The sequence below is a fragment of the Gopherus flavomarginatus genome, chromosome 22, assembly GCF_025201925.1.
Source record: "Gopherus flavomarginatus isolate rGopFla2 chromosome 22, rGopFla2.mat.asm, whole genome shotgun sequence".
NCBI lineage: Eukaryota > Metazoa > Chordata > Testudines > Testudinidae > Gopherus > Gopherus flavomarginatus.
The window spans coordinates 3878182-3896344 of record NC_066638.1 but is presented as its reverse complement, the minus strand read 5'-3'; the positions used below and the strand labels follow the sequence as shown (position 1 = coordinate 3896344).

At 48.9% G+C, this 18163-nt stretch overlaps 1 protein-coding gene across 1 annotated transcript in view; it reads left to right on the top strand.

Annotated features, from left to right (window-relative positions):
* Positions 1 to 353: 353 nt before the first annotated feature.
* The window catches only part of TFAP2E (transcription factor AP-2 epsilon), a 43292-nt gene continuing 25482 nt past the window's right edge, over positions 354 to 18163 (top strand). Inside the window, exons 1-3 of the mRNA XM_050932557.1 lie at positions 354 to 390; positions 822 to 1268; positions 3367 to 3418. Coding sequence (XP_050788514.1) covers positions 364 to 390; positions 822 to 1268; positions 3367 to 3418 — 526 coding nt within the window. The 5' untranslated portion in view covers positions 354 to 363. The remainder of the gene's footprint in view (positions 391 to 821; positions 1269 to 3366; positions 3419 to 18163) is intronic.

The window sequence follows — 18163 nt, the reverse complement described above, 5'->3', positions numbered from 1 at the left end:
CTCCCCTGGCCATTAAATAATAATACTGCAAAAAAGGCGAGATTCAGGCTCTGTCTCTTTAACGCGCGCTCCCGGCGCTGCCTGCGCGCCCCCGGCTCTATAACTGGAGTGCATGGAGTTGGTTTGGGCTCAGAGGGAGGAGGAGTGGGAGATGGGAACCATCTGAAATACTCTGAAACTGAACTATTTTGTAATTGAAGGAACAAAGCCATCCGCGTAACTCCCCCCTCTGGATCTGGGAACTTCCTCCATGGAGCTGCTGGGCTGCACCCGATTTTAAAGGATTGTTACCGGGGTTTCTTTTACTCCTCCACATCTCTGCGTTGGCACCTTCCTGTAGGGTCCCCCTCCCCTTCTGCACAGATGTTAGTTCACACTTATTCAGCCATGGTAAGTTTTTTTTTGGGGGGGACTCCTAGGGGGCCACCCTCGGGAGCCACTTTTCTAAGGCGCACCCCAGAGAAATGTAGTTAAGGCAGCCGTGTCCCTGCAAATGGCCCGGGATTTCAGCTTCTGCTTTCGGCCAGACGGCAGAGCTCGGGGGTCCCCGGCTAACGCTGGGAGGATCCCGGCGGAGGAGGGAAGTGCAGGTAGGAAGGTGTTTGCGGGCTGGAGCGCTGAGCCGGGGGGCAAAGCGGATTCCTAGCCCCGTGACGGGGGAGGTGGCTGGGCTGTGTCAGGCGCTGGAGCTGGGGGCTTTGCCCAGGGCTTGGTGACTTTCCCTGCGCCGCTGGGAAGCCAGCTGGCCCTGGAGCCCGGCCCTGGAGCCCGGCCCCCAGCTCCGCCTGACCGTCGTCTTTCTTCTCTCTCTGCCTCCGCAGGACCGTCCTGATGGGCTGAACGGGAGCTCCACGGGAGGCCGCCTCTCCCAGCTCTCCTCCCTGAACCAGGCGGCTTATTCCTCGGCCCCCCCGCTCTGCCACACGCCGGCCTCGGACTTCCAGCCCCCCTACTTCCCGCCGCCCTACCCGCAGCCCCCCATGCCCTACTCGCAGAGCCAGGAGGCCGGCTACCCGCACCTCGGGGACCCGTACAGCGCCATCAACCCCATCCACCAGCACCAGCAGCCCGGCTGGCACTCGCAGCGGACCCGGCAGGAGGAAGCGGGGCTGCTCTCCCAGACCCACCGGGCGCTGAGCCTGGATCCCCGCCGGGAATACCCGGGGGTCCCCCGCCTGCTGCACGGGCTGGCCGATGGGGGCCACGGGCTTGGAGACGGGCCGCTGGGCCTCCACGGACTCGGACATCCCAGCCTCGAGGACATCCAGGTACCTGGCGGGCTCCCTGGGGGGCGGGGGGCTGAGTAGTGACCCAAGGCCTGCCAGGCGGGGGACTGAAGGGGGCACCCCAGGAGGCCGGGCTGGCGAGGAGTGAGCAGCCTTTCTCCGGCCGGGCTCCGTTCCCCCGGTGCCCAGATCCCAGCTGTCTGCCCTGGAGGCGCAAAGCCCGGAGCCCCCCGTCCTGTTTGCATTGCTGGAGGGGTCCCCCGGCGTAGGCACGTGCTGTGTCCAGTCCTTCGGAAGGGGCTTTCCGGGGCAGCCCCAGGGGGAAGGGGGTGGAACAAAGCGGTTAGATGGGAAGGGGGTTATTTTAATTGTGGGGGGGGCTAAAGGGGGAGCCCCTTTGTTTGAGAGAAGCTGTTCAGTGGGGGCAGTTAATCATAAAACGGCCCCTCGCTGCTCCAGCCAAAGCTCCGTCCCGAGAGTGAAACCAAAACGGGATCCGGAACAGGCCCTGCGGCGCTTTCGGAGCCGAAAAGCCCCTCGGTTCTGTGGGAACAGGCGGGGGAGAGTTGGGACCTTCGCACTCAGGCTGTGAAGATGGTTCGTTTTCCGAAAGGCCGGGTCGCTTCTAAAAGTGCAGCTCTCCTTGCTCCTTAACTCCTTCGTTTTCGATGGTGCTTCATTTAAACACTAAAATCAGAACATGCCAAGGCCCCGGGTGGGGAGATTGGACTTGACCTGGTTGGGGGGTTTTGGTTTCCGGGAGGCTCGAGGGAGACATTTTCCCTTTCAAACCGGGCCGCTGGATAGATTCGTTTTGTTGTTTTATAAATGTGCAATTTTATTGGTTGGGTCTTTGCGGTAAATTCTGGATTTGCTGCAAATTCGAGATTCTCCTTCCGAATCGCTTTCCCCCCATTTGCGCCTCCGTTCAGATCCTTTCCTCGCTTGTCCCGCCAAGAACCTAGATTTCCTCTGCGATCCAAATTGCCCCGAATGTGGAAGGTTTGATAACTTTCTAGCCACGCGTGGTCTCCTCTCTTGTTTTCATTTTCGATCGGGACATTAGCCGCAGAAGGACTCGGGGGAAAGGGAGCGCGCAGATATTTACAAAACACCATTTCACTGTTCTCAAAGAAGGAGCAAAATGCGATCCTCGTTCTCAAGGACAGAAACCGAGACTTTCCCTTGAGTTTGATTCAATTATATTCCAGCGATGCTTTTATCGGAGCCAGCAAAGACAAACTGGTAACGAAGAGCCCAGGACGGGAATTTTTATTGGCGTTTTATTCGCCCTCCCAAGTGTATCGAAGTAGTTCAAGTTTTATTTGTATTTTCGTATCATTTTATTTGTTTACCGCGTGAAGACAGTGGCTAGCAGAGGGGCAGGAGTTTTGCAGAGAACTTCAATGACTAAAACCCTGGTCGTGTTTTGTTAACGTGCTTTTTATTCCGGATTTGTGAACTCTCTAGCAAAGGAAATATGGAGCAAGAAACATTATGCGCAAAGAATAAAAAAACCAACCGGAACAATATTTAATCCCCAGCTCAAACAATCTCCCCCCCCCATTGTAAGGAAAAATCTATTCCATGAACAGAAGTTGGTCCAATAAAAAATATTTCCTCGCCTTTCTGGTCTCTCTCCACATCCTGGGACCAACGGGGAGAACCACACTGCGAACAACCCATTCCTCTGTCCTCTCAAATCTGGGAATATTTTTGTTTGCCGCTTGGAGGCAATTGCAAACTATCCCCCCCCCCCCCAGCTAGGAATTAGCTCAGGAGTTAACTTGAACGACACTCCCCCCCCCCAGCGACTGAGGCTAGAAATTCGAACAGGAAAGTCTGCGCGTTGCTAACGAAAAAGAACAGCTCTAGGTTTTCGCCCTCGGTATGAAGGCAAGCACAAAGTAGGTTTAAAGCTGTCCGATGAAATAACCTGGGGTGACTGTTCAGAGGAGCTGCACGAATCCATTTGCAAGCCTAATATTTGTAGGATCTAATTTATCTCATTCGATCTTTATTTAAATACAAGCCTAGAGCTCTGCTGTTGGGGAGGGGTGTTGATGTGGCCCATTTAAAAATGGAGACATTCTCCCCCGCCCAGTGCTGCACCCTAATATTTGTGCCTTGCTGTTTTCAGGCAGTGGATGAGGCTGGGCTGAATTTACTGGATCAGTCGGTGATCAAGAAAGGTAAGGAGATCGCCTCTGAAAACAGGGCTGCAAGGAAAGCCCTTATTAGCCCAGCCGCCTCTGGGGAGTGGGCCGGCTCTGCGGGACCCCAGTTCCCTCTGGGAAGGGGGGAGCCCGCAATCTCCGGCGCTGCCCAGGTTTTGAAGCCCCTGGCTTGCTCCGAACACCAGTTCCGGGTCCCTCTCCTCTTTATGGGGTCCGGTTCCAGCATTTCTTGGTGTTCACTAAACCCCTAACCACATTTCACAGCGGCTCAGAGACAAGCTGCCCATCCGGACTGCCTGCGCCCATTTCCGGACTAAGGGCCTGGTCCAATCTCCGGTTTCTCGCAGAGACCCTGGGTTTTTTTTCCCCCTGTTAAAAGTAATTACTTAGGGCCTGCCCGGCGTTCAAATGCATCCTCCCTGCCTCTGGATATTTACTGCCTCATAAAGCACTAACAATGTCAGCGCTCGGAGGGGCAGGAGAAATACATGGGGGCGGGGAGGGCGCTGAATAACTGGAATCCCCCCACCCCACCAAACCCATCCGGCCCAAGGATGGACTCTGCTGCTCAGTCCTGGCGCTGAGGCTATTTCGCAGCGATCCGCCGTTGCTCCAGATCCGGACCGGCTGGGGCTAACATGTCGGGGCGCCTCGGGACTGCCTGGGTCTCTTGATTCCTACGTAAGGGTGCGGAGGAGGGTGAGACCAAAAAACGTCTCTACAACCCTCTCCGGAGAGGCCCCAAGCTTGTGGACACGGGGCCTGATCCAAAGCCGAAGGAAGCCAATGGAAGGACTTCCATGGATTTCAGTTGGCTTTGGATCGGCGCCTTCAGCAGCCGGGAACAGGAGTGGCACAATAAACCAGTGTGGAGCAGGGATGGGGGGAGGGGGTGTTTTTAAACTATGCACCAATCCCAGCTCCTCATCAGAGCAGCCGCGATCCTGCAGAAAGCGGGAGAGTTCGGGGGTGATTATCTACTATTGATTATTTACTGTCCTGGCCGGCAGCTCCCGATCGATTGCACTTCACCCGATTGATTGGCTAAGTGAAAGCTTGGCGAGTTCCCGAAGCTGAGAGGGACGGGGGAAGAGTCTCTCTCCGGTCCCCTCCCCAGGAGAGTAAATATAATTAGGAAAATATTTTTAAAAATAGACTCTGTCTTTGGTTGGGATCCCATCAGCGCTCGCCGCTCAGCATGGAAAGTCCTTGGGTTCACTGCCGGACTGGGGGTGGGAGGGTTCTTACACTCTGTGCTCATCGCAGACAAAATTACATTTGCCTTTTTTTTTTAAGTCACGCATAAAATCAAAATGCCCCGTTTGCGTTGGGTCAGTAAAATAACTTTAGCAACGGTCAAAAATAGCGCGTTTGTGTGTTAACACGAGACCTGCTGGGTTGAAATCGCTGGGGGGGAAGGAGAGAGGCACAAGAGCTAGCAAGCCCCCGCTGTTGTGTCAGAGCTGTCCAGCCAGCCCCACATGAAAACGGCCCGTGGGTCCTAGGGGCGGCTGGAGCCCAGAGTGATACGTGTCATTGCTGGGCCCGGGGATGGCCCGGGAGCCAGAGCAGTAAAACTCCAGCAAAGCGCAGTAAAACCCAGGTCCGATTTACAAGTGGGGAGAAGGAGAAACGCGTCTCCGGGGGGAGGGCTTTGAGCAGCGGCGTTGTGTCTAATTGTCCTTCTCCAGCCCAAACCTCCTTCCATAACGCGCAGCGCCTGGGCAGGGGACTGGTACCCTGCCTTGCCGGGCCACGGGAAGAATCCAGCTGCTGGCCCTGTGCGCGTTGGGTCTGGGCCCTAACCTCGGCCAAGCAGCGGGTCATTGGCAAAGCCAGGATGGGACCCAGACACCAGGGCAAGTCCTTGTACCCCCCCCCCCAGTAACCCCTGCCCCCACACATACAACTTCCCAGGTCGCTCTCCGCACAGGAGTCCAGGGCAGGCTACGGCCCATTGAAACGTGCTGCTCAGACTGGGGGGACCCTCCTGGGCCGATCAGCGCTGTACAGTGTAGGCTGCTGCTCAGTCAGGGTCGGGCTCCTGGATTCTGGGCAGAGTATGGCCCCCTCAGAGTCGCCCTCATGGCCAATGTCACTACACCCCCCTCGCTGGGCTGGGGACGGGAAAGCAGCCCAGAGCCTGGAATCCCAGCCAGGGGTGGGCGGCAACCCCCCAGGTTATTACGCTTTAAAGAAAATCAGAGCCAAGCCGTTTGTGCAGGGCCGGGGGGTGGGTAGGGGGTGAGTTACCTGCAGGCTGGCTGGCTCCGCTACTGAACCGGCGGAAGGCCTGGCCCAGGAGAGCCTGTCTCGGAGGAGCAACCTGGGCAGAGGTGCTGGCCAACCCCGCCTGCTGCATCACCCGCCAGGTTTGCGTGGCCGGGAAATGCAGGCTCAGGCCGGGCCGGTACAGACATGCAGGACGGGGCGCGTTCCGGGAACATGTCCTTCTCTCGAGCCCCGCACGCGGCTGGAGCTGGAGAGAGCAGCTCCCATCAGACCAGGCAGTGATCTCACGGGTTACTTACCCCGCAGACTGGAATAGCCCCGGAGCCGCGTTTCCAAACAGGAGAGCTGGTCTGTGCTCCCATTCTGGAAACCGCATTTCCCCAATGGAGCGTCACAGCTCCCTGGGGTTATGGAGAAATGGGCAAACCTGGGGTTAAGCACTTTTCAAAATAAAGTTCCGCGTCTACATCCCTCGCCCTCCCCCCCCCCCCCAAACAGCAACAATCTCCCCAAAAGTCACTGCCCAGTAACAGGCAGCAAAACCCTGGTTCCAGCCGCGACCCTAGGAACTTCAGGGGTTGGCTTCAAAATCGCGAGGCAGGTTCCCAAAAAAGTCAGCGCAGATTTTCAAACATTCCCTGCGCGCTGATGGCACTGCGCAGCCAGGATGCCTAACAGAGTTTGCTGTCAAAAGTTACCCCCCGAGCACAGAGCAATTGATTTCCAGATCACCGCATCTGGGTCACACTCTACACAACTCCTCTCTCCCCCCGCAGCTCCCCCCAAACCAGCTTAAAGTAGGGCCCAAAGCGGGAGGAATTCCCAGGAAGCCATTTGAATAGAAAACAAAGACCAGAGACACTTAATGACCGCGCTGTATTTTGGAACGAGCCTTTCTCGACTAACGCAAAAGAAAAGGCGTTTGCAGCTGTGACTGCAAAGCGCCCCGCTTTGATTTTAGACGGCAAAGTTCTTCGGTCGGCTGTTAAAACTTGAATGCTTTATGCAGCACCGAATGCACCGGCTTTTCCCTCTTTTGGTTGTTGTTGTTGTTGTTGTAAACTTACTCTTGGAAAAACTAGTTATGCCAAGTCCCCGTCTGCAACAAAACATTTGTATGGGAGAGTTTATGTTGATTTCGGACTAAACAGGGGCTTAGAAAGGTGTCTGGGGAGCATTAACGCAGACAGAGCCCCAGGGGAATGAGTGTGTTACATGAAGAACCGTGTGGTGGTGTTTTCTCAAGACTAGAAAATAGTTTCTCTTGTTCATGAAACGATCCAGGCCTGAGCGTTACACCGGATCCAGGCAACGCAAAGAGAGGTTCTTCGGGCTGTTTGCAGCCCCGCTGCTGTGGGTTAGGCTGGGAGAGAGAGAAACGCAAACGGGTAACAGGCTGAGGATACCGCAGCCAAACGGGCTGAAGTGAAGCGTGACGAATAGTGTTAATATCGGGGCAGAAAAGGATGGGGCTGGATGTCGCTATGATGGATCAGTCTCCCAGCTGCGTGAGGAGTCGCTTTCAATCTCCCCTCTCCGCGAGTCCCCGCTGACTGGGGGGAACATCCTCTGCGGGGCTCGGGGGGGCTGCAGGACACGGGGAATTCCCGCTAGTTCCGCCATTGAACTGGGGGCGCAGCCGCTCCTAGGAACTGATCAGCCCCAAAGCAAGCCCGGTCCGTGGCGGGTCTCTCCGGCCAAGGGGAAACGCGGAGGTGGTTTGCCACCAGGCAGTTCCCCGGGCAGGCCGGGCCGGCAGGTCTCAGGACTCTCCAGCCGCGGCGTGGTGCGTTTCACACGGCTCAGGTCCTGATTCAGGTTGCTTCTTTCTTTGCTTTATTGCCCGGCGCCCCGTTCAGTAGAAGACAGTGAGGAATCAATGCGTCACCTGGATTTTCTTCTCCCAGGGGGGGCTGGGAGGGGAGGGCGGGACGCCCCCGACCCCCCCGGAAAGGGCTCTAATAAAATGCAGCTTCCAGACTATTTTCTCGTCTTGTTTTGCAAAACAAAAACGCCCCGGAGGCCGCGCAGGGCTGTGGTGCGCCTGGCCGGCAAGTCCCAGTCCCAGAGAACAGTTCAGAGGAAAAACAAACTCCCCCTAATGCGGTGACTGATGCCGCTTAGCTCATCTGCGAATTAACGGCACGTCTGTGAACCCGGCCAGCCTTCCAGCTCTTCTGGAAAGAGAGAAGCCCCGAAAGCGGGGAGCTTTTAAATAGAAACCCCCCGGATCTTGATGGGCCCGGAGATATTTATCCATTGACGCTCTTACGTTAAACTTGATTTTTAAACGATTTAAAGGCGCGTTGTAAACCCCGTGTTATTTCCAGAGCCTGGGATTAAAGATCAGGTCAGGGGAAACTGAGTCTTGGAGGGGTGTCACTGCTGCTCCCCTCGGCGGGGGATTCCCAGGCGCTTACAGCCCATTCCCGCTGGTTTCTCTCGGGGGCTCCACAGTTTGATCTCAGCCATTTCACAGCTTCTCCAACCCCTTTGATTCGGATCCCGACCTCCTTTCCCCGCCGTCGGTTCTCACTGATTCGGATGCTGCTTCCCACTACGGAGCGCATTTATCTGTAACCTTACAAAAGCCAAGGGCCAGATCCTGCCCTGACTTCAATTTTGTTTCGTTTTTAATTCGACAAAGGGTTCCGGATCGGTCCCGACATCCGAATGAATAATAACCAGAGAAAGCAAATGCAGAATTTGCTGTCTTGTCCCAGACTCCAGTCGCTCCCTGACCCTGTAAAAACCAAATCCCTGTTGGGGAGAACTCGGAAAAGCGAAGCGAGCTGATGTCAGGAAATGGAGTTGACCTCATCGGAGCACATTTGATCCTAACGAGGGTTGAAGATAACTTGGGAGCCCCACCTGAGCGAATTATTTTTAACCTTCCCAAACTAAATTCGACTCCAAATCAACCAGGCTGAGCATTTGGGGGAGGTTAATAGCAGGTTGTTTCAAATGTTTTAAACAGTCACTTTGGAAACATGCCCCGAGACCCGGGAGATAAAACGCGTCTGAACTCTAAGGAGGTTTGCTTAGAACTGTGTATTTACTGATCGTCCTGAGGTCTAGTTCTCTCGCTGAAAACACTTTTTTACGAAACAGGGCGAGTCGCATTCATCTCATTCTGTGCAAAATCTTTCTACTGCCCGCTTCTGCTAAAGATCGCTCCGTTCCCCCACGCCTGGAAGATAAGCCATGACTACCGCCCCCCAGTTAAAGCAAGAATCAAAATCAGCCTCCTAGGTGAACCCCCAACACCTCCTCCCTGCCCGAAACTCCCGCCGCAGTGTGCTCTTCCTTACCCCGCTGCAACTCATTTTCAACCCCGTGTCACCAGCGTGAATCCCAGGGACTGACAGCGGAATGGAACCCGCAGACTACGAACGCCCGCAATGGTAACCCGACATTTTTCCTTTAGTTTATTCCCTATTTCTGATGTTCAGGAGAACGGGTTGCAATAATGAGTCAAAAAAACTTGAGCTATAAATATAGCGCAGCACAAAGTGTGTGTACACCCCCCCCCCCCCCACACACACACACGCCGGCAGCTGACAGTCTCTGGTGTCACTGAAAGTGTCTTTCATAATTTACGACCGATTCTCCTCTACCTGTTAAACGCCCCCATCTGCTTGAAAACAAAACCCCGTGATTCAAATAGCTCAACGCTGTAAAATATTTATCTAATAAAAACTCCATGGGAGTATCCTTGAGCGCGTTAAGACCATGATCGATTTATGCGGCTGCCTGGGCTAATACCTCGTATGAAATATTCAAACCCTGCTCTTGGCTTCCCTTAACGTTTCGAAGAGAGCAAACGTGCAGCTAGAAAGAGCTGTTTAACCACTGATAAGTGTGGCCATTAAACACAAGCACAGCGGCAGAACCGCAGGCCTCTTTAAACGTTTAGTGGTGAGGGTTAATATGGGCAGTTTTAGGTTTCTGACGTTCAGATGGATGCAAAGGCTCCTGAGATAACTACACCTGATAACACCTGAGTGACACGTGAAGCAGGTTAATAATGAGAGACCTGGCGCCGCAGTCCTCCTGCTCGAACAAAACACCAGTAAAGTCAAGCAGCCTTTTGCCTGAGTGAAGACTGCAGAATTGGGGCCTGCTTCACTATTGCCCTCCACTTCGTACAATCATTTGCACTAGGGCAAAGTGGGTGTGTAAACCTCTACGAAATCAGAGTGATAGTAGCTTGCACTAACTTTGCACTGGTGTAAATGCTTATATTATACAAAGCACAAAGCAATAGAGAAATCAGGCCTCTCTATTATTTATACTGGTTTTAAGAAGAAAGCCTGTGAAGGGTGAGGGTAAACCTTTTGGACCCAACTTCTGATCTTAATTTCACCAGCTGAAATCTAGAGTAACTCACTGAAATTAGCAGAGATCAGAATCCCTTCTTACTGGGTCTAATCTTGCAATCTTTATTCAGGCAAAGCTCCAATCGACATCGGTGCTGCACTGCTGGTAGTCATTACATAGTAAAAAAGAAAAGAAAAGAAAAACCGTGGTATGTTACAGTGCCCTTTACAGGAAAATTGTTATTCCAAGAATAAAATTTCATTACAGAAGGCATTTCAGAGAAGCATTAACAACCATAATTATTTTAGCTTTAATTAGAACACATAGGAGGCATTTCATTAAATACCATTGCATGAGAAATCGTTCCAAAAGGCTCCAGTGTGTGTTTGCGCTCTCATTACACATAAGTGTTTGCTGTACATTTGCTTTTTTTTGTGTGCCAAAAGCATCAGAGATAACAGGTTTAAAATATGCTGCAATGAGAATACCAGTCTGGAAAGTTTGGGTGTAATTACAGTGTGTGAAGGGAGGGTGTTCCCCTCTTCCCTTGTTAAAATTTATGATTATTTAGAAAATCTCTCTCTCCCAAATTGGAATTATCATTATTGTTACAAAGATAGGCTTGCATCCTGAAGATTTTGCAGTGTCTCAAGGGGAAAAAAAAAAGTCTGAAGAGCAGAGGCAAGTAGATACAAGTCTTCTGCAACCTCAGTGCCCGTAGATAATTTCCATTCGGGTTTCTCGTAGAGCAAACTGCTACGTTTAGAATAAAGATACACAATATGTTTTGGAGAGTAATCAGATTTTTTTGTTTTCCCCAGTATGGTATCTTTAAAGCCTTGCACACAATTTCCAGCTCTCTCCGTATGTGCAAGCGGAATCTGATTGTATTGGAGAAGCTTGTGAAGTTAGGAAATGAGCGTGTGGAGTGTGCAAATGAAACAGATCATCTCTAACCATGCATTCCAAACCAGTCTGGTGGCTCAGAAATAACACAGTCCAAATTGTTGCGTTATGATGAAAGAAGGCAGTTGAGGAAACTTTTACATGAGCAATAGCTGCAAACGTGTATCTGAAAAAGATCTACTTTGTGGAAACAAAAAACAAAATAATCCCCAGCTCTCCTCCATGTCCCTAATGTAACAGGGAGCTTTACTTCTGCCCAGGAACCATATTTTTCTAGAGCAAAAGAAAGTCAACCAGCCTTCTAAACCAGGGGCCCAATCCTGCCTTCCTTAGCAAAGCAGAGTTCTGCCAGAGTAAGAACCTCAGGATTGGGCCCATGGCATGTTTCGTGGGCAAGTTTTTAAATCACAGAAAGGTGTCCCTCATTTTTAAGGTAGTGAGGATGGAATTCCCTCCGGGACAGCCAGCCAGCAAGAGGCCTATGGGCCTTAAATGGTGCCTGTGCATCCTGCTCTGGGGTGGAGGTCACCGTAAGGGCCAGATCTTGAAACCCCTTACTATAGAGTGCAGTGCTTTACCATGACTAGCCAGTGGGGTTTCTGACAGCTCCCTAGTTAATATTTGCAGGATCAGACCCTATACTTCTCTCTTGGTACTCGGTCCCTTTACACTTGGTGGGTTGGACTCAGTAACTCCTAGCTGGTCACAGGAGGCCTGTGAGGCATGTTTCCATAATGTCTGTTTCCCCTTTTTTAATTAACAACTCTGCAATACCTATAAGAGTAGGCATATTTTCACTTAAAAAGAAACCAGAGCCTGATTCTTCTCTGATTAAAGTCAGTGGCCAAGATCTCATTCTCATCAGTGGGAGCCAATCAGGCCCTTAAAGTTGTCCAGAGTTTATATCTATAGCAATGGTTAATGGTATGTTAATCCTCAAATAACTGGCCGTTCTGCTCTGCATGTCTGAAGGGAAGGTATGTTTTTGCATTGTAAGCCAGGAGTTGCTAGTCAATAGTAAATAAACAGTGGAGCCTTTAACTGGAAGTAGGCAGAATTAATTACCTTGCAACCTTATTTATTTTGATGTGATATTGCATCATTCTTTCTTCACTCACCTTGCTTACTTCAGGGTCAAATCTGGAAGCCCTGGCTCCCATAGACTTAACTGGGAGTTCTACCTAAGTGAGCACTAAGTGAGAAACAAATAAGGACCCTCAGGATTTGCTCCAGACTGGGGTTGCTATTTTTATTCACTAGACACCAAGGCATGTATTGTTGCATTTTCTCTGAGGAATCCACCCTTCCCTGCCCTGGCATCACCGAATGAATGAATTTCAATTTAAAAACAAAAACAACCCACATAGGCAAATTCTAAGCAATTTACAGTCAGGGAGTAAAAGTTACGAGTTGAACCCATTTATAGGGAGGATTTCTGAGTATGTTTCTCTCTACTAGATGTTATGGGTAAATGTAAAAAGTACCCAGTATTGCAATAAATTGCACTTTAATCTTAATGCATTTCCTTGACACAAATCTAATATAAATCTTTGCAGGTGAAAATGGAAAAAAACTCCTAAGTGCTGAGATATGGCTAACTCACTTGGTCAAAAAAACTTCCATCATTCACCCCATAAACTCTAAACTGACCTTTTCCCATCTTTACCTGAAAGATTCTCATGTCCCAAGCTATGAAACCATTTTTCTGAAGCCAACTACAGAAAACTTGAGCCAAAAAATGGCAGCAAAATATTAAGAGACCTCTATAACTTTCCAAACAAAGACCTCTGATGCCTGTAAACAGTAGCTCTGCCTGTATTGTCTGTCACCTTGGGAATCCCTAGGGTGCATTATGCTGCGTCTCTTTAGTACAGCGACTGTAATTATAGATCTGGCTGGAGAAGATCCATATTCCCTTTGCACAAATTGATACTAACATTGAGTGACTGAAATTTAATGCAATCTGTTTGGCAATGGAGTAAAACAGTTTCAAAGCTGCAGCAGAGGGTGGTTATTCAATATTGCAGACATCTTGTTGAGATACTCGCAACAGCAGGTATGGTCACAACCGAGGAGATTTCATGTAGTCTGAGAGTTTATTGCCAAAATATTTGGTTTTTTTTTTAACATCAGTAGTTTTGGTAGCTAGTGTCATCATAGACCATTTCTGTGTAGCTTTGAGATGAAGTAGGTGGTTTGATATGTCTCTGTTATGTTTTTCCAGACTCACAGAGCTAACCATGGCTCCTTCTGTCTAAGTGGCTTTTATTTAAGATCAAGAAAAGCAGCAAAGAACAAACAAATATTAAGTATCGGGGCGGGGGGGGGGAAGAAAATAAGCCGATAGCCCTGCACCTTGTGTAGTGGTTTACCCCGTGCACAGCAAGTGTAAAACACTGCTGTTTGATCTGCTGGCATTTCCTACCCCCAATTGCACACACTTTGCACAGATTTACTGGATTGCACAGAGTGGAAAGAGAGGGGGAGGGATCAGTCCAGAGTGTGAGACTCACTGCTAACATTCTGCATCTGAAGGGAAACACAAAATGACAGCTGCCAAGCAGCAGACAGGGAGGCTCCTTTACATTTAAAGGTGCAGCGTACATAAAGCAAAACAACACTATTTCTTTGAATGACACATCGACGTGCTCCACACTATGTAGCACAGATAGTCAGGGCTAGAGAATTTAGGGCCAGATTTGGTTCTTATCCAGCTCCTTAAGCATGGCAGCAGGCTGGGGGTTTGCGCCGGCAAGAAGGTTCCACGGTTTGTGGAGATATTATTGCAGAATGAACAATTTACTCAGTGAATGGAGGAGCCTCTTTGTTTTTCACAAATCGTCTCTGAGCAATTTACAATGTTCTCAGATTTATCCTGCATTTGTTATTATTCCCTGGGTAATTTCTATGGATAATTCTTGGTCTGCAGATTGTTGAAGAGCACTTTGTTGTTGTGACTATTCAGAAGTCGCTGTGTAGGGTAGTTTTGATGGGTCCTATAAGATCATATAGGATTGTTTCTAGTCCCTGATTGGATGAGCATAACTCTTAGCCAGATTTTAGTTGCAAATATGCATTCATACTTCACTTTCCACAAATATTCTTATAATTGGCTTAAATTCACTGTTTCCATGATCATTTGTCCCAGTAAACAGGTTTGCTAGAATCTTTGTGGGATGGAGGACGAACATAAGCTAACAAAACTCTGTGTTTTAGTCAAGTGAATATCCAGAGAACATTGTGAGGCATTTACTAAAGCCTAATGTAGGTGCTGGCATAGCCTGACTTCAGTGGGCTTTAGCTCAGACACAGAGATTACAGGCACATCTACACTGCAAACGAAGGTGTCATTGCAGCATCCCCGCTCTAGCTTTAATCTAGCTAGCACAGGTAACAATACCAATGAGGATATGGCAGCACAGACCCTGGGTATGTACCCACAGTCCCCAGCAGGCTTGTACTGTGGTGGCTAGCCTAAGCCAAAGCTGCATCCACCACTGTTCCCTACACCAGCTAGACTGAAGTATGTCGAACCCTGCTGCAGTCACACCTTGATTTGCAGTGTAGACAGACTTGCCCAAGATCACACTGGGAGCCTGTGACAGGAGTTAAAGCTGGGTCTTCTGAGTCGCAGGCTAGTGACCTAACCACTGGACCATCTGTCCTCCCCATTACTAACATGGTAAGTGATTAGAAATTTTTAGCTTCAGAAGAAAATGTATAAAATCTTAAGCAGGTAAAGCTGGGTGATACAGATATTGTGACTATCCCACACCCACACGCCCGCCAACAAGCCTGTTTATTCATTCTGTTGTTGGAAAGTGCTTTAGAAATGCCTCTTTCCCATAACCATTTTTCAGATCAAGCCTTAACTGAAAGGGGAATATATTTTTCTCAACTTCATAATTTAACTAGAAGAGTCAAACAATGCCTCTGAGCTCACAATGAAAATTCAGTTTAGGGCTTGGCTGTCCTGATAGATTCCGCTAAATGGCATTTTCTGCTCTCTTTCACCTGCTGTTGTCGTGTCTTTGAGGTGTGAGACAGTTGCTCACACTCTGACATTAAAAAGCATCTTCAGACAAACAGCTATAACAACACGGTTTCCAAAAACAATCAGTTGGAACTCAAAATGGGGGTAGCTTAAAGCGTCCTCACTTTGCTGGCTTTTAGAAGGTGGAGGGAAGTTTTCTTTGGTATGTGAAATTGAGCATGGTGCCACTGAGTTTTACAGTTTGATCTCAGAAATAAGGAGGTTTATTTGATTGTTGCATTTACACCCTTTCTAGAATGTTTGAAACTTTCTGATAAAGCCTTTTTGTTCGAAAGAAAATAAAAATCTCTTGGGTACCTTAGTGCCTTTAAGACACATATTCATTGTGACAGCAGCAGAGGGCATGTCTGCTCAAAAATCACGTGCATGGTCATGATGGTATGGCAGTGGGTGCTTAGATGCAACAGTCAGGAGGATCAGATGAGTACCTAGAAAGAGAGCGATGGATTAGATGTCCACAAGGCAACCCTATAAATAATTTAATTTGGCTTCATAATTCTTAAGTATCAGCAAAATAAAACATGCACCAAATGTAAATAGCAATTTGCATCTAATGCATTTACAGACTTAGGGCCCAATCCTGCTTGCTTTGAAGGAAGTGGCAAATCTTCCTTTGATTTGAGCAGCAGCAGGCTCAGGCTCTTGCTGTCTTTATTCATGTATTTTGATTTGTTTGATTTGTCAGCTGAGGATATTTTGCGGTCAATGGTGGTAGTGTTCTAGCTCCAATCAGGATCAGGACCCCATTGTGCTTTGCAGACCCATAGTAACAAACAGTTCATATCCCAAAGAGCTTAAAGTCTAAATGCAACAAGTGGTGGAACAAACTAATGGATGGAATGAAGGAGGGAGAATGAGAAATAGGTAGTTACACAGACTAGTCCTGCGCACAATTTTCAGGTTGCAAGATAAAAAATAATCCTACCGCAAAATTAAAAGCCCTGATTAACATGCAGAATTTTCAGTGGGAGCTTTGTGTGTAGGACAGTGGTAGGACGGGGCCTTGGTAGAGTTTTATGTTGTTGGTGGTAGGGGAGTGGTTTTATTTTTTGTTAATTTCGGTATATGTAAGAATTCAGTTGTAATTAATACAACATGAAGCCTGATATGGCAGGGGGAAAATACAGTTAATGAATTAAGTATATTCATAAGAGATTAGTGTAACAGCATATTCTGCAATGAGAAAGGGAAGATGTGATGTCATTCTGTAAATTACAAGGCCACAAAGACCTGCAGTTGTAAGGCTGTATCCAGTATTTGGGTGAGGTGGTGTTTCCCTCTAGTGTGTAAACACACACACACACACACACACACACACACACACACACACACACACACACACACACACAGATTAAAATTAAGTTTTTTTACTCTGACCCGTGCCTGCATAGACATCCCTTCATTAAACTGATATTTTTAATGTCTTATAACTGCAGCAGGATACAACAAGGTGTGTGTTAATGTGAGATAACATACGGCAGGCAAGGTGGAAGGCCTTGTTTTTTGTCTCAGCCTTCAGAACGCCTCCCAGGCATGTGTTATCTCTGAGTTTCATGCACCTTGTCATGACTTACTGCTTAATTAGATGTTTTTAACTGAATTCTTTTCCCTTTGTTGGAAGTGGAAAAGCTTTTTTGAAAAGCCAGGTTCAGAGAAGGTTACTGGGCTGCTCCTTGGGTGTGTTCTTTAAAAGTTACACCGACAGGGCCTTCCCTTTGGGGAGATGTGAATTCGGAATGTGGATTGTTCCTCATGAGTCGATGCCTCGGAGAGAGTGTGCATGACCCACTGGCCACAGCTGCAGAGCTTGGCTTTTTAGTACAAGCTGTTGAGAGTCATGCTTTCAGCTCTGGAAGTCTCCAGTTCAGTCTCTGGTATTGGCCAAGACAACGGCCACCCCACATGATCCTAAGATTAGAATAGATTTGGCATCAGGCCCCCTGGGTTCTGTTTCAGGTTCCATCACTGCCTACTGCCTTGGTCAAGTCACTGCGCCTACTGGAGCTGTAACTCAAGCAGCTACATACCCAATCACATACAAATGCTCTTTAAAGGAGAGGAGATGTGTGTGGGAGACTCTATGGGACAAGCGTGAAACAGGGATTGAGAGGAGGATGGGAGGCTGTTTCAAGGATGACCCAGGAATGGGAAATGGAGAGAGGATAAGGTGGTAGGTAAGACTGGCAGTGGGTCAGGCCCAATTCATAGATTCTAAAGGAACCTCCAACATCCCCTTCTTTTGCTCTGAGTTGATCTATTGCACATTGCTTAGCCAGAGCACTGGCCGACAGAGCCCAGGATGCCTCTCTCCCGCATACCTCGACAGACCCCCTTTTTTTCTACAGATGTTTGTTGCAGAGCAGGGCGAGTTGAGCTTTTGCGTGGCCTCCTGGCTGCTGCCGAATTCTATCGCATTGTGCTGCTGTCCCGGCGTTCGGTTTGGGCATTCGTGCTGTCGGACTGGAGTTATGCCTGGAGCTGGTCCAAAAAGACTAATTATGTTTTGCAAATGTTTTTAAAAATTTCATTTTCTTGAAAATTCTTGTGACAATGTTCAGATTTTAACACCCCCCATCAACCCCGAAAACCTGAAATTGTTTGGATTTTGGTTTTTCCTCCCCCCCTTCTCCTTTTTATCATCTGTCCCTGAAGGGGGAGGTGAGGAGAAGGGACTGGAAATTGGAGCAAAAGGAGGGACAATTGAAAACGCAAAACTTTTCTGATTTAGTTTTTTCCATCCAAAAATTGGAATTTTTTTTTAAATCCAAACAATTTTCTTGTTTTCTTTTTTATCAAAGGCCATTTTTCATCAAAAACAATTTTTGAATTAAAGACTGCAGTTCTAGTTACGTCAAGGCAGGGGCTCCCACAGCCCATGGAGCGGGAACTCTGTGTGTGTGTGAATAAATCTAAACAAACCAAGAAAGCCACCAGGCAAGCTCAGTTCACAGCAGCAACATGAACTTGATACAAGCTTTTAAAAAAAATTATTAACACATTTATGCTGTTAATTGACTATTCTTGCTAATGACAAACTCTTCTTTAAGTGCCTGACATGGAGCTAACAAGCTTAGTGGGCAAAACTTCATTGCTTATGGGGCACAGACCTTCCCTCTGAGTAACTGAGCTTGGTAAGGTACAGAATGTCCCTGCCCTAGGATGTGATGTGCTCAGTGGGGGCTACTGCCACCTTATCCTTGCACTAGCCTCCAGCGCAGATGCACATCCCTTTGTCAAGGGAGAATGGT